The sequence below is a fragment of the Anopheles nili genome, chromosome 3, assembly GCF_943737925.1.
Source record: "Anopheles nili chromosome 3, idAnoNiliSN_F5_01, whole genome shotgun sequence".
NCBI lineage: Eukaryota > Metazoa > Arthropoda > Insecta > Diptera > Culicidae > Anopheles > Anopheles nili.
This window is the reverse complement of record NC_071292.1, coordinates 63,887,538-63,902,942: the sequence shown is the minus strand read 5'-3', so window position 1 is coordinate 63,902,942 and position 15,405 is coordinate 63,887,538. Positions and strand designations below refer to the sequence as shown.

Below are 15,405 nucleotides of genomic sequence, written 5' to 3'. Positions count from 1 at the left end.
TTTGCACAATATTAAAAAGCACCGAAGTTTTTAGTTTGATAATTGAATAAATTATTGAAATAGCTATATTTTACATCAGCTGCACACGTTTGTCTAAACTTTTATAAGGCTTGTGTAATATGATTTGACAACACAATAAATCAGCTCATTAGATACATTAACAAAATATGATTTGTTTCGCAGTAGAATCGATTAAATTCAAAATATTTGACATCCTTTTTCAATTTAGTCAAATTTTACATTTGTCAGCAATCTTTGTGTTTATATTTATTGAAGCATGGATATAATGCAATCAGGATACTATGCTACCATTAAGGATATGCTTGAAGTGGGTAGGCTAATCAGTTTCCTTCGCAATCTTACTCCAGGGCTGACCACCCGTAACTTGGGTAATCATCTAAAGCGAATTAATATACAAACTCCCTCTTAGCTACGTGCAAGAGGAAGGACTTTTTGCCCCGTATGTGAAAGGACAAAGAAGAAATCGTTACGAGGCTTATTACATCGATATCCTCCAGGCATTACAAAAGATTGTCATCAATTTTGAGTAAACGTTACCACATTAAGCATCATTACATTTTCTCTTCTCCATTACAGATGGTATATTTTTCATCATTCTCTTGCAGTCACATAAAGTGTACCTTGACCTTTATACGAATCGAATAAACGCGAATCGGAGGTTGTTACGACCCGCGGCACAACTTCTCTGCGAAGAGTGGAACATACGCGACAGAGAAATGGCGCTGTTTTGGAGAAGGAATGTAAAAGGTTACACACCAAGCTGCTACGGCAGAAAATCGAGGATAAAAATAACGAAACCTGCCGGAGCAGCGCAATGCGAGCGCCTTTCCTCTCCCCGCTCCAATCGCCAGCGATCCAAAGCCACCGAGGTTGGATACGCAGCGATAGAAACCCCTTCTGTGTGCGAGCGCTTAGATGATGCCGATCTTGTTGGCAGTGTCCAGCGCGTCGTAGTCACGGGTTAGTCGCACATACGCCTTCTTCTTGCCGTCCGGTCGCACCAGGGTGTTGATCTTCAGCACCTTAACGTCGTACAGCTTCATCACGGCGGCCTTTACGTGGTTCTTGTTGGCGCGCAGGTGGATCAGGAAGACGAGCGTGTTGTTGTCCTCGATCTTCTTCATCGCCGCTTCAGTGGTCAGCGGGTATTTGATGATGTTGTACGGATCCATGCTGCAGAAAGATGAAGAAAACAACCGTCGTAATTAACCATCCTTTATCAGAAGACACCAACTGCACGTGTCATGGTGGTGGGACGCCAATGAATTAAATTGAAGGGCTAGCCCAACCGCAAAGCGACACACAGCACGTGCACAAAAAACACACAACTGTGAGAGGGGAAAATGTCTCTTCCATTGAGTAAACCGTCTAGTAAGAATTATGGTAGAAAGTTGTTGCAAATAGAAAGAGAATTCGCTATGGCATTCATGGCAGATCACACTACGCCCCATTGCGATGGGCGAGCGTGGTTTAATTGTTGTAAAAAACAGAATGCCGATAATGAAAAATAACGGTCCCGTTCGATGATAAACACTTACCGGCTGCGCTTAGCTACCGACTTCCTCGGGTACTTCGGTCGGCGGGGCAGGCGGAGAGTATTCGGCCGCTTGAAACGCACCGAAGTGCGGATCTTGCGCACAGCCGTTCCGTACGGACCCTTGATCAGCTGCGAAAGTAAAGAAACGTTCGTATTAATTCATGTATACACCTTCCACACGTACTGGGGGAGTCATTTACGAGTCGCGTTGGGTTGGTTGGTGGTCTTTTCAGTTGGAAGTATTGTATTGATTTCATATGCTAGCATCAAGGAGATTCCCTCTTCAAAAATTTCATCACTAAAGCACTCACGATGACCAACCAATGCGACTACCTCCTATCAGCTGATTTGTTAACTCACCTTGGTCTGGGCACGCTTGGCACGCAGCAGAGCAGTCGCACGGGCCTTCAGCTGTCCCTTTTGGATTTTCGCCTTGATTTGCTCCTTCGTCAGACGGGGCTTCTTGGCGACAGCCGCCTTCTTGCTAGCCTTCTTACTATCGGCCTTCTTGGTGGACTTCTTCGTGACAGCACCAGCCTTGGCCTTTGCACCGGCCGCGGCAGCACCGGCAGCTTTTCCACCCTTACCCGCGCCAGCAGCAGCCGTGGTAGCCTTTGCTCCCTTAGCGGGCTTGGCAGCCTTACCGGCGGCAGCGGTCGTAGCAGCGCCCTTCTTTTCAGCGGGCTTCTTCTTGCCAGCGGCAGCAGCAGCAGCGGCGGCGGCAGGTGCTGCCTTGGCTCCCTTCTTGCCAGCTCCGGCGGCACCGGCAGCGGCGGCCGGGGCAGCCTTCTTGGCATCACCACCAGTAGCCTTGCTAGTTCCAGGGGCTGCCGCTGGGGCCTTCTTCTTGGGGGCGGCCTTGCTATCACCAGCTGGCGCAGCACGCTTCTCAGCCTTCTTCTCCTCAGCGGGCTTCTTGTCGCCGGCTGGCTTCTTCTCAGCTGCGGGTTTCTTCTCCGCTGCAGGCGCCTTCTTTTCGGCTGCTGGGGCCTTCTTTTCGGCTGCGGGTTTCTTCTCCGGAGCAGGCTTCTTCTCGGCGGCAGGCTTCTTTTCGCCTGATCCGGAAGCCGCAGCAGCCGGAGCAGCCGCCGGTTTCTTCTCTTTTTTCTCGGCCGGTTGGCCGGCTACATGTTACATGAAACACAAAGGAAAAACATATCATTAGTAGATGCAACGATCACATTATCCGGAATGAGGGGTTATGTCCTTGTTGTGGCAAATGGTCAGTAGCGATGTATACAGGTTTCTCATACATGACATAAATTCAGTGAGATTCCCTCTCTGTATAATTCATCATTCAAAATCTGAACGATTCGACGAGTTGGTATCGTACACAAAATCACGAAAGAGGAAGCATTTGAAGGCACCGTTTCACCACACCGATTTGTGATGCATTTGACGGAACACAGCCCTCGTGGCGTACACAAAGTAACATCAACTTGCAATAATTCACGAAAAATGCACCGCTCCGAAACAGCAACCACAGAAACGCACTCGCTTGTCGTTCGCAAGTACTTTGACACCCATTTCACGACGATCGGAGGACATTTTCATCCATAAAAACACGAAATTTTGCTTACCGGGCTTCTCAGACGGTTTCTTCGGACCCATTTTTGAGATGGAAAAGAGATGTCAAAATGCATCGAGCTCGCTTGTCTGCTCGGCTTCCGGATCGGTGACACGTGGTAGAAAATCGCATGTATGGCGTGCGCGTGCAAGCAACGCATGTCCGATGACAGCAGCGCTCCTAGCGGCAACTGAGGGTAACTAATATCTAAATAAGGACGATTTTTGAAAGTTTCGTTGCAGCAAGGCATTTATATTTTAAACAGGAATTTTAGACTGAGATCAACTATTAATGTGACAGGGCTTAACTCTAACTCATAATAATTTATGCTTTGTGTTGCGTGTTACAAGTGAAACATAAAACTATAGCATATTTTACGGTACAAAAAGCGAATTGTAAATTGGCATGTGGTTTTTATCGTGCTAAATGCTTATTTGTATTATTGATTTCATTCAATGACATTTTATATTATATTGAAATTACTTTTTTGAAATAGGTAACATTTAAAAAGGGCTTCATTCAATTCCTACAGCGTTTAGCGACAAACCGATACATTGTTAACATTGTGAGTCGTACAATGTCCACCGCACCTACGAAAATCACACAGCAAATAATTTCGCTAGATTGTATTAAAATGGTGCTCAGCGAATGGCTTCTTTATTGGCAATCATTATTCTATCTCCGCTATTACACGTCTCCATCCAACAGTTTCCCGCTATGCTCCTGCAAAACTTTCCGAACGCCCGTGGCGCATGTTTACATCATTTGTGCCAAATAAAAACCGATCGCACGGAGCGCATGATCATACGAGGCGGAGCCTGATTTATGCATCCGTTCGCGCATTTAACACCCGCAACCATGGCATGGCCGCCCTCCTGTGGGATGTGTTAATAGCCCGAAGGGCTTTCGCACGCGCACTAAATCGTTCCGCAAATGAGCATTTTAACGTTTACATTTCGAAAAAGCGCGCTGAAACGCGAGCCTCATGCTCGAACGGGATCCTCAGCGAGATGCAGCGAGATCGAGATGGAGGATTGATTTCATGCGAGACTGTGCCATCCCTTGGACCGGGGGGCATAATTCCTCAAAATTACGAATCATGTTTCGCACTAACCTGCCCACCCCGCAGGACCAACCAACCGCCAAATTCCTTCCAGGTCATTCGGCGACAGCAGCATGCCACGCCGTTACCCAAACGGAAGGAACTTTCCTTTTGTCACGCGGCGTTAAGCGGCGATGCATTCATTACACCCCGTCCGATGTCTCACCCCAGCCGGTGGCCAGATTTCGGGTTGGCCATTAAAAAGTAATAAAACCGTACCCATCAACGTTTCGCTTCGTCGCAGGGGGTTTGGTGCTGAAGCAGAACAAGCAGAAGAAGCCAAAAGTGTTCTCGAACTTCTTCTCTTCCTTCACGATGGCAGCAGAATCCTCCATGGCGGTGATCATGCGCCGATCGGTCTGACCGGTCCACCGGCGTTATGGGCGAAATAAAACCAATGCTAAACAGTTGTCATCGAAAGCGATAAAGCCACACATTTGGTGGGTAGGCTTGAACCACAGCCAGGTTGGGTTTTTTTTCTCTCTCTGTCTCTCTTCCTTCCACGAAATTAATTCCGGTCACCCATTGCGACACTTTGTAGGCCTTGGAAAACATCCCCAAAAGCTGCCATGTTGTTTGGCAACTCGCTTAGAACACACGAGCCTGTCACCTTCTCCTTTCTCTCTATCTCTCTTTCTCTCTTTCTCTTTCTTTTGTGTCAGCTACACTCCCACCTATGTCCTGGATGGTGACGGGCGGAAAGATTATAAAATAATTTTATAGCCGAATTTTAAAATCTTTTAAACCGATCGTAAAACCACCCCTCCGATCGGTAATGGCCGCCTCGAATCGGTCGCGTCGATCAGAAATCGGGGAAAATTAACCGGCCTCCCGATCGTCCATTGACGGTCCCCCAGAGCAGGCCACTTTTACAGCCGATAAAGCCAGGGGAGGGTGGCATATTTTCCTTCTTATTCTTCGTCTTCTTCTTCTTCTTCTTCTACTGTAGAAACCGATGTAAATCGATCGTGAACCGTGTGAACTATGGCTGACCACACACGGTGGTGTCCTCAAACGAACCACGCAGCTAGTAGCCGAGATATCCCATCCGACGGACACGAGCCAACAGATCCGGTGTAGTCACCAACCGCCCGTAAATGGCCGACTGAAGCTCGCGGTACTGAAAGTGAGGCGGAAACGGCATATCCTCGAGGGCACACACGTGCGCACAACCCTTAACGTCTCCCACGAGCAAACTACGGCCGCAGTTCGTAAACCGTACCACGGTAAGAGCCGTCTTCGCGTCAAACGTCGTCTCGGAGGCTGGTTTCGAGCTACGACGCTTCAAGTCCCACAACTGTACGGCATTCCGTGTGACACTCGCGATCACGGTGCTGTTCGTAGGTGACCAATACGCCGCCTGGATCGGTCCAAATCCGGTGGATAACGTCACGATCGGTTCCGACAGATCCTCGATCCAGATGCGCACACTCCAATCACCACTACACGTGAGGAAGATCTTCGGACTCCAAGGAGAGTACTCGAGACAGAAGATGCCACGTGAGTGCAGCTGTAGCACACCCAGATGCTGGAAAGGATCGTTAATGCTACACCAATGTACCGCGCCTTCATCCGTCCCGATGAAGTACTTATCCTTCCGAACCGGATGGATCGTCAGACAGAGTGCTTGCGGGTGTAGATCAGACTGCAGCTTATCAGGAGCTGCTGATGTCGACGGTTCACCTGCACCAGCTTCAAGTGTTCCTTCCAGCGTGCCCTCAACACGATCGAGCCTAAGAAGTGGGTACGCCAGCAGGTACTGCCCGATCGTGAGCGTATACTTCATGACCCAGCCATTCTGGGACACCGCGATCACTTCGTCCTTGCGCTCGTTATCAAACTCGACCCACTTCAGGTCCCAGATGGGCTGGTACACGGGGAATCGCTCTCGATCGGACACGGCCAACGGTTGGTTGGGTGAGCTGTCGGTGATGTCACGGATCTGAACCCTTCCATCGTACAATCCCACGGCCAGAAGTTGCGGTGTTCGAGGTGAAAAAGCCACACACGTCACAGGACACTCGAACAGATATCGACGCTCCGGATTGACCGGGTTTTTGATGTTCCAAACGTACACGTACCCATTGGCGCGTTCTTCACTGCGAGCGTGTCCGTAGATCCCGTACGCAAGCGCCACAATGTCTCCATTAGCAGGACACCAGCTTGCACAAGCCACCGCCTTATCAGACGTCTCACTCGTCCTGTACGTCCACAAGACGTCCAATCGGTACAGATACCGTACATCCGTCCGACACGGATCCGGTGGGTACATGTTCCGGAAACGGATCTGCTGCTGCCGGTACACGTTTCCCGCCAACAACCGCTGCAGGATCATCGACGAAAGATGGAAGTTAGCGTTCCGATTCAACCGATCGTCGATGTCTTCCATTCCCTCACGCGAGTACGTCGTAATCTCAAGCTTAGCCGTCGATTCCGCCACATTGATCTCTTTCGTGTGACGCTCGAGATCGTTGTACGTGTCGTACATGTCGTAGTTGGACACGAACGATGCCACATCCTGCCGGTGGATGCATTCGGTGTTGACGGCGCGGGATTTCCGCGGAAGATCACGTGTCTGCGCCTCAGCATCTGCCGTCCGGCGTGCTTTTGGGCGTGTCTCAAACCAACGGTTTTGCTCCTCCACGAGAGCGGCTTCTTCCGCATCCTGTGAGACGATATGCGAGGGGTTCTCAAACAACACGATGTCGTCGGTTTCCGTTAGGCGGATCTTCACGTGATACTTTCGCTCGGGAAAGTCGGGTTCGCGAGAGGAACTGTGTTGATCCATAACGTCCTCGCAGCGCGACTTCTGATCTACGTTGCCGAAGTCGTTCAACATGATGCAACTCTGGGGAAAAGAAAATCGAGCGTTTCCGCGATGTGAGAGATGTTCACTGTTGGTTTTTGAGGGTGGACACTTACCAGTGTTGGAGATTCCTCCATTATCGGCACTTTGATCTCCTGAACACGTTCCTGAAAACGGTTCCAAAGGAGCGCTTCGTCAGCGAACAGCGGCGGGTTGAAATTGGGCGGTGTTCGGTCGATTCCATCGATGAGGACCTGTTATGGGGCGGTAAACAAACGAGAAACCGTCTAGAAACGGGCACGTTCACCTTAACTACGACCACGTTGCCGTAGCAACTGTGCCCCAAACGGCTTCTTACTTGCTGGCTGTATCGGGCCTCCAACCGTTGCACGATGTCCTTCACAAACTCGCTGCTATTGGCAGGTCCCGCATCGAGGGAAGGCGAGAAGAATTGGATAATTTTGTAGAAATTCTCTGGTAACGCCTCGGACATCCTTTAACACTGTGAAAATAAACGCACGAGGTCGGATTTCGGATGCACCTAGTTTATTCGTGTGAGCGCTTGTTCAGAGCAAAATTGAAAGAAAATGCAACGCACACTACGATTAGTGCAATAAGTTAGTTTATTCTACAGTTTAAGCATTTGAGAAACTTTCGCTCCTTCTTCTCTTTGCGCAGATAGTACAGATCTGGAAGAGGTACGAGAAAAAAAATACATTTAATATCTAGCTAATTGACATATTCATTGGGATAGCACAAGGACACGTACTTAACAAGCTATTTCCGGTGGGTTGCTGCAGCGTCACACTCGATTCCATTGCCCGCTGAACACCATAATCGAACGCAAGGGCCGTCAGTCGGCGGAAAAACTTGGTCACATTTTCACCGGTCCTCGCCGAAACCGGCCAATACTCGGCGTTTATCTCGTACGCCATCTTGATTGCCTCCAGCTCAATATCACAGAGTGCCTGATCGCCCTGGGAGGGTTTCGCGAAAGAAAAATGTCGTTAAGCATGGTCTCTTAGGCCTCTCTTGTGCTACACCTACCAGCAGATCCTTTTTGGTGCCAACGAGGAACTTCAACACCGGGCCCGGGTTCAACTGCAACGCATCATCCAACCACTGCTTCCCGATGGCAAGCGTTTCCGGGCGTGTCATATCGAACACAATCACGATAACGCCGGTGTTGCGAAGGTACGACCGGGTGATGCACTTGAACCTCTCATGACCCACCGTATCCCAGCTGGAAAGTGAAGCTTTCATAAGCGAATGTCGTCGAAAAACCGAGCATCAATAAATCGCAACTCACATCTGCAGGTTGTACGGTTGGTTAAGGATCTGAAAACGCTCCACTTCGAAGTTCAGCCCGATCCTTGCGGTGTACTCATCACCAAACGACTCGTGACAAAAGCGATTCACTAGAGCCGTTTTTCCCGTGCCGATGTCCCCGATGAAAATGGCTTTACACGGCCCCAATAGGAACGGCACGACAGCCTGGGCAGCTCGTTTCGTGCGGCCACTAAACTCCAACTCCCGGTACGGTGTCACCTGGCAGCTGTACGGACGCGGCAGCTGGTCAATCCGGCGCGTCCCATAATCCACGTTATTGTTCAACACCTCATAGCTGGCCGGTTTCGGGCGTGTTCCTTTCCTTGTGAGTGGCATCCCGATGGACTAGAGACACGTTCCTTTCCGTGTGACGATACGACACGAACTGCCACAGGACGAAAGGACGAATGCCACCACGGTTCACCCGCAGGATAGCGTGCGCCCGCGTGCAAAAGGACGTTCCTTTACGGGCCAGGCGCACCAATACAACCACCAAAACGGCGCGCCATGGTAACCGATGGATAACGTTGGCGTTCGCAAGGCCAACTAGGACAGTTTCGGCATTTCCGATCGACCCCTTGGTGCATCTATTGAGCCTTGTTGAATGCGTTACGGTCGAGCGATCACTCGAACGCAAGGTGTGCGCCCGGAACACAAATAGGTGAAAGCAAAAAAAAAAGGACACCAACACCATGAAGCGATCGTTCAGTCATACAGGAACACAGCGGAAACGGACGATAATAGGTGAGAACAGCCGCTCGCACAGCTACACCGGGTGCCAGGTGTGGCTCTGGCGATCGAGCCTCAAGTTCCGCGTCCTAGCAAACGAGGATCACGCGCGCAGGTACGCATGTGGCGGGCTTTAGAGTCCTATTTCTACTCGCACATTTGGTCCCGATCGTCAGAAGCGCGCTTGCAACAGGCATCAGACATCAATCATCTTGCGCTGGTTGCGTTGCAAGGAGATCATGCATTGTTACGAGTACATTGCACAGCTGTCGGGGGTTTCTTTTTATCCCATACTCAGCCCACCATTGCGACGCGTTCTGATGCGTTGGTAATGCGATGGGTTACACCTAGATGACGGTTGGAACACGAAACTTCGCTCTTCTAGCTAGCTGATGGCTTTATTCCAAACCGGGACCAGAAAACAGCATTTTTAGAGCCTCTCGGTTTCTAATCAAAAACCGGCAGCTTTCGCGACGCAGAAATGCAATTTAACGTCCGGCCGTTCGTTCGAGAACAGGATTTTGGAATAAATTCACCGTTGCACGCACCAGCCAGCCACTTATCGACGAATGGTGAAGTTGTCATTAACCGCAGCCTCGGGATTTGTAAAACGAACGGCGGGTTGATTTATTTATTTGCTTCCATTCCAACACGGACTGGGGTAGGGGGACTAGTTCTGCCTACTGTCGGGAGCGCCCTGTTTGCATTGTTGCGCCCATCGTGTGTGTGTGTGTGTTGCTTCTGGTTCCAAGCCGGTGCTGCATTCATTCATGTGCCCACGATATGGCCCGACCGGACTAGTTCCACCATCCCATTCCCATCGGAACCACGCAACCCATCGCAAGGAGGTTCGTCGCTTTGCTAGCTCAAGTCTTTCGCAGATCTGCTCGAGCGCATCATACTCGCGATGATGATTTATTTGTGTTTATTTATACCGTACCCCCTTCTCGAACGGTGCGGAAAGCTGGGAGCCTTTAAGCCGCAGGTCGGGGCTTCTCTAGAGGGCCGGTTTTTTTCTTTCATTTCGCCAATACACCCCGTGCGAATGGCATCGATCATCGATGATGCGCGCGCGTAATGGAACGCGACCACGTCTCGGTTCCGCGCGATCGTTTCGTGCGCTAATGTGCTTCGACGGGTTGCACCGTGGGCTCGTTCACCTGCGTCCATGTCCTGCGTGGTGCGTTGTTTCGGTGTTGTCGCTATCAGATCCACACTTTGCATCCCAAACCATCGCGGGCTGAGATTGACTCGCCGGCAAACAACGCTCGGTGGCAGCGCCATTTGACGTGGGCCGTGTGCGTATGATGATGAGCTTGCCATCCGGTGCGTAAGGTTACGGTGGATGATGGAAAACCAGCGATGACGAATGGGTGTATGCGTGCAGGAAGGGTTGGTTCGCACGAGCGCGCGGTCGCAAAAAAAAACGTCACTATTCCCAGTGGTAATATTAATCAGATCAGTACAGTGCCAGCGCCGGTGACGAGTACGACGGTGCTGTGGTGCAAGCGTGTGTTGGAAACGGCCACCAAAAACCATCGAAGGGAACCGCAGAAGTGAATTAATCAACCCTCTTTTAAGCGGCACGCGGTTTGTACCAGTGCCCGGACCGGTGGAACAAAACAGATCAGCAGGGAGTAAAAACGGTTGCGGCTGTAAAGTGTTGTGGTTTATTTTTTTGTTTTGTTGGCGCAGTCTCGTTCTCGAACAGGCCGACAGCCGACATCTCTGCTTCGGCAGCATCTCTCGGTGGGTGTTTACGAAGCGATACGTTGCAAAAAAAAAAAACGAAGCGATACGTTGCGAGCGAAAGAAAGCGAACTCGAGTAGTGGAGGGTTGTTTTTTCGCCCTTTTCCACATAAAATGCTAATAATTTCACTCTCCCGATGCGGAACGGCCGCAATGTTGCAATAAGTGCGGGTTTGACGCGCGTGTATTGTGCTGGTATAGCGCACGGGCGCTCGTGAGACAAAAGACTTCAATGAGTGGATAGAGCAAAACAAGCGACGAACCCGCGTTCGTGTATTCATAAAATAGGCCAAACGCGCACAAGGGCTCGTGGTTTGCAGGAAACGAGAGCTCGATGGGGTTGGAATTTGTGGAAAAAATTCAAACGGTTCAAAATACCCGCACTCACCCAGCTGCCTTTCCGGGTTGTGGTTTCGGGAGGCCGTGAAATTCGACACCAGCCACAGGACACACGGTTCGGCAGGTGAACGGGCAAATTGATCAGTTTAAACCAGTGACAGGAGGAAAGCGAAGACGTCCTTCAATTTTCCTTCAGTTGAGCTCACGTTTAGGTTGAAATTACGGTTTGAAACTCTATCCAAAATGCCCAAATTCGCATACCGGCTACCGTACGGGTTGGGCGCTTGTGCTTGTGTGTGATTTATTTCCACACCACACCATCAGTGGCATCTCGTTTCTTGAGAAGGTTGTGGTTTTATATTCAAGCTGCCCAAGGAGGACCACCGCTAACAGGAAGATGTGCAAGCCAGCTGACGTTGACCAGTTACCGACCCACGGAAAACCCCTTCTCACGTCTCAGAGGTGTTGGTATGCATTTTTCTTCTTCTTGCATTTCGCAAAAGAATTTCCATCGGATGCACCCCAGTGTCTTTGCTGGTCGGATGGTTGGAAGGCGAATAAATGAATGCAAAATCAAGGGTGCACGAAAAATTCATCACGTCTAGATTCTCTCTCTTCCCTCCACCAGAGAACAATAGAACGACTTATTATCACATTAGGGTGGTGTGGTTGCGTTTTATAAATGAACAATTGTCTCAATATCACTGACCTTAGAGAGGGTTTTGTGCGTTATTTCATGTACAAGTACCGGGCCCTTTAGATATAATTTATTTAACTTTTTTTTCCTTAGGAGATGCATTTTTTCTCTTTTTTACGTATGTTCGTACTTACCTTAATCCACGTCTTGCCTCGAGTTGCCCACGCAAGAACACAAAAGAGGGTAAAAAAGAGTAAATCATTTCCATAAGCTCGTGGGTTCACCGCACGCTCTCGCCCACCAGTAGGTGTCGTTGCACAGGAAGTGCATTCGCTTGCAGCAGTGCAGGTGCATCTACAACGGCACCAACCGTACGTATAAGGCACCGCCCGGTAATGTTCCAACCAGCGCCATGTTTAGCCAACAAGATGAAACGTGCAGAAAAGCAGCCTCATTACCATGCATTAGGTAACTTTCGTCATCATCATCATCATCAGGGCCAGGGTGCTGTACCAAAAAATGACACATCCCAGTCGCCGTCTTTCCACGATCATAATCCACCGATGGTCCAGTTTCTTGCACCGTTCTGCTCGCGTGACGTTCCCCCGTTCAGGTTGGGTGCGTGGAAACGTTCCATAACGCGCTCGCAGCGCACAAACAGAAGATTGTTTCGTAATAATGCGCTGTTTCCCGCCTGCGGTAGGGTTTCTTTGACCACGCACGGATTAATTAAAAGAAGATTTAGCTCAAAATTCTTCTCCACACCGTGGCAGACCGACGCGGTACGGTTGAGTGAGTGTGCCGTGGTGAGATTGACAGGATAGAAAGCTCTTTTGCTGCTCGTTCCGGCCCGTTTGGTCCTTCCATACCCAAACCGAACGAACGCTCGTGGATGGTGAAGGCTGATAGCTTGATGCCTGCTGCCGTTTGGGTCCGGTGGTCAAGCGTAAAAGTGCGATGCGATAAGAATGCGTACGCAAGAAGGTGCACTACCAGGGAACGATCGACAAAAGAGGACGAAAGAGAGAGAGAGAGAAAGAGAGACAGATCTCCTATTTCGCAACACGATCACGACAAATTCGAATGCGTCACAATTTCACCGGACGATAAAATGTTGCTTTGACATTCCTGGTCCGCCGTTTGTTTGAAGGGGGAAAAGCACGAGTATAAAGCGGGTGGCAAGCGGAAACCTGCAGGATGACAACCCCAGGCGGGAGAACATCTTGGACAGGTTGACAGCTGCCATCCAGGAGACTCCAGCCGTACTTAAAGACCTCTCTGAGGGGAAAAAGGGAGAACAAAAGAAAAAAAAGACACAGCCTCCCAGTTTTGAAGCCCACCCGCCCGCCAAAGCGTTCGTAAAATTGTGGATTTTATTACATAAACAACCGTTTGGACGGGTTCCTCACCCCACAAACGGGTCGGGAGTCCAGAAGCCCGTACCAGCACACCCCTCGCGGGTGTCCCTCGCGATCGGGATCGATTTTATTACCGTTTCGATTTAAATAGAAATTGTCTCCGCTGGCGGTTGTGGGGTTTTTGGGTAAGGCTCCCGTCGCGCTCGAACGACGCCAGAGAGATGAAACGGGGGATGAGTTGCGAGGGCAACGCACCCCAAAAAGTGCCCGCGTGTACGCGTGCGCCCATGGAATTCCCCGAAATTCCCCAACGCACGCTGGCCCTGGCTGGCTTTTTTGACCCGCGCCCAGACCGAAGCCTTTTGTGCGGGATTATCGATTGATTTTTCCCTCTTTCCCCTGGCGTTCGCGCGTCTTGATGGAACCAAGCCCGCCCCGAAATCGATCGCTTGCGATCGCGTGAAGGATCGATCGGTGGGACGGCTATTAGCTAATAGTTCGACCACCTGCTCGAGCCCGAGAACGGGATAAGGAACGGGGGCATTCCGATGTGGGGGGAGGAGGGGGGGGCATGGGGGAAGGCTGGAAGCTGAACCCGTGGTGTGGGCTTTTGGGTGAGGTTAAAATTAATAAGTTTATCGCTTTTTTATCGCGATCACCAGCGACGTTGTGGGCCATCGAAACCCTGCCGACGATCATCCGGAGGATCGATCGCGATGGGTGACGACGCGATCGGTTCCTTTGGTGGCTCTGGTGGTTGATAATATCGATCGATTTTTTAACCGATCGTCGACGATTAGAAGGGAGGATCATTTGAAGATCATCCCACCTGTGTTCTCTCCCTCTCTCTCTTATAGGGAGTTTTTCTATCCCATCACTCCCTTTTAAAGAGTGATAATTAGCTAAATAAGCTGCAGCGTTGAGCGGACCTTTGTGGCTTGTGCAACGACTTGTTGTGCTTGTTGGACGATCATCCATCTTGTGTGAGACAATCCCTCTAGCAATGAGAATGATCATCCCTTCCATCTTAGCGGATGGCCGAACGATCGCAAAGCAGCGCGGGAAATTAAGCCAAAAATCCAAACCAACCGTCCGGCTCGGGATTATGAATTAAACATAAACCACCCGGTTGACCAGTACCGCCACCAGGCACAATGGAACACCCCCCCCCTCCCCTCCCCCTCCTCCGGGTGGTGGAGGAATGGCCGGAAAACAATCGTCACTGTGTAATCTCGTAAACACCCCATACACACCAACACACCCAGCAAAAAAAAAGCTGGACTAAAGACGTGTCGTTTTTTTTTTTTGCACTCAAACCCTCAACCCAGCGGGTGGTGGGTTCGTGTGCACGCGGGCATAACGCACCTAACGGGGCAGGCAAAGGGTGCGGGCAACTCGGTGCATGAAAGTTGCCGGGGGGAAACAAAAAACCCGAGGAAGCATATTGTCCGCTTTTGGGGCCGTCCTTTCCGCACCGCTGGCTGCAACCGGCACGGGGTTCGTTGGCCCGATTCGTAATTGCTTTGCGCCCTCGTCCCAGCCGACCCGAGACGGAACGGCACATCCCTTTTCCCGCGCATCCCCTCAAGGAGGGCACCGTTTTTTTTGGGAGAGGGGGGTGCGTTTCCGGTGCGCTACGGTGCGGTGGACATCCGTCTTCTACGACGATCACATGAGCCATCTCAACTCCATTAATGGCCGGTTCCAGGCGGTTCCTACCGTTCCGGGACGGAAGCAGCACTTCTAGCGATTCACCCGAGTGTGTCCCGGTCCACCCCCTTCTCCCTTCAACCCACATTTCGAGGATGGGTAATCACCACGACGAAGACATCACCAGCGAACGATCATGTCACGGTTTTCCGAGGGAGACAGAGAGAGAGAGAGAGAGAGAGCGCGTTCCAGATTGATTAATATTCCATACACCACCAAGGGGTCTTTTTTTCCCTCAAGGGTGACCTAAAGGGTGCGAGGGTGGGAGGACGATCTTCCTTCGGGTGCGCATGTGTGGGTGAGGGTGCGTGAGTGTTTTTTTTTATGTCCCCCACTCTAGAAACCCACCCCAAAGGCTCCAAATTGTGCCCATTTCATGCATTTGATCGTGCCAAGTGCTATTGCAGTCTCTTTCGCACGATGGTTTCTCGCTCGCACACAAACACACACACACACGTGTTCTTGTTATGTACGCCGTCCTCTGGGCGGTTGTTATTGTTTTAATTATACATACACGTAC

At 50.5% G+C, this 15,405-nt stretch overlaps 3 protein-coding genes across 3 annotated transcripts; all 3 read right to left on the bottom strand.

Annotated features, from left to right (window-relative positions):
• Positions 1–578: 578 nt before the first annotated feature.
• LOC128726886 (60S ribosomal protein L22) lies at positions 579–3,171 on the bottom strand. Its single transcript, XM_053820729.1, has 4 exons — positions 3,139–3,171; positions 1,919–2,682; positions 1,560–1,687; positions 579–1,194 (listed from the first exon to the last, which is right to left on the bottom strand). Exons 1-4 carry the CDS (start codon positions 3,167–3,169, stop codon positions 933–935), a joined length of 1,185 nt encoding a protein of 394 aa, XP_053676704.1. The 5' UTR covers positions 3,170–3,171; the 3' UTR covers positions 579–932.
• Positions 3,172–5,254: 2,083 nt separating this feature from the next.
• LOC128724811 (dynein axonemal intermediate chain 4) lies at positions 5,255–7,526 on the bottom strand. Its single transcript, XM_053818532.1, has 3 exons — positions 7,392–7,526; positions 7,150–7,287; positions 5,255–7,075 (listed from the first exon to the last, which is right to left on the bottom strand). The coding sequence occupies exons 1-3, from the start codon at positions 7,524–7,526 to the stop codon at positions 5,255–5,257; spliced, it is 2,094 nt and encodes a 697-aa protein (XP_053674507.1).
• A 125-nt stretch (positions 7,527–7,651) lies between these two features.
• Positions 7,652–8,698, bottom strand: LOC128727016 (ras-related protein Rab-34). Its single transcript, XM_053820872.1, has 4 exons — positions 8,343–8,698; positions 8,081–8,276; positions 7,803–8,010; positions 7,652–7,722 (listed from the first exon to the last, which is right to left on the bottom strand). Exons 1-4 carry the CDS (start codon positions 8,696–8,698, stop codon positions 7,652–7,654), a joined length of 831 nt encoding a protein of 276 aa, XP_053676847.1.
• Between the last annotated feature and the right edge of the window lie 6,707 nt (positions 8,699–15,405).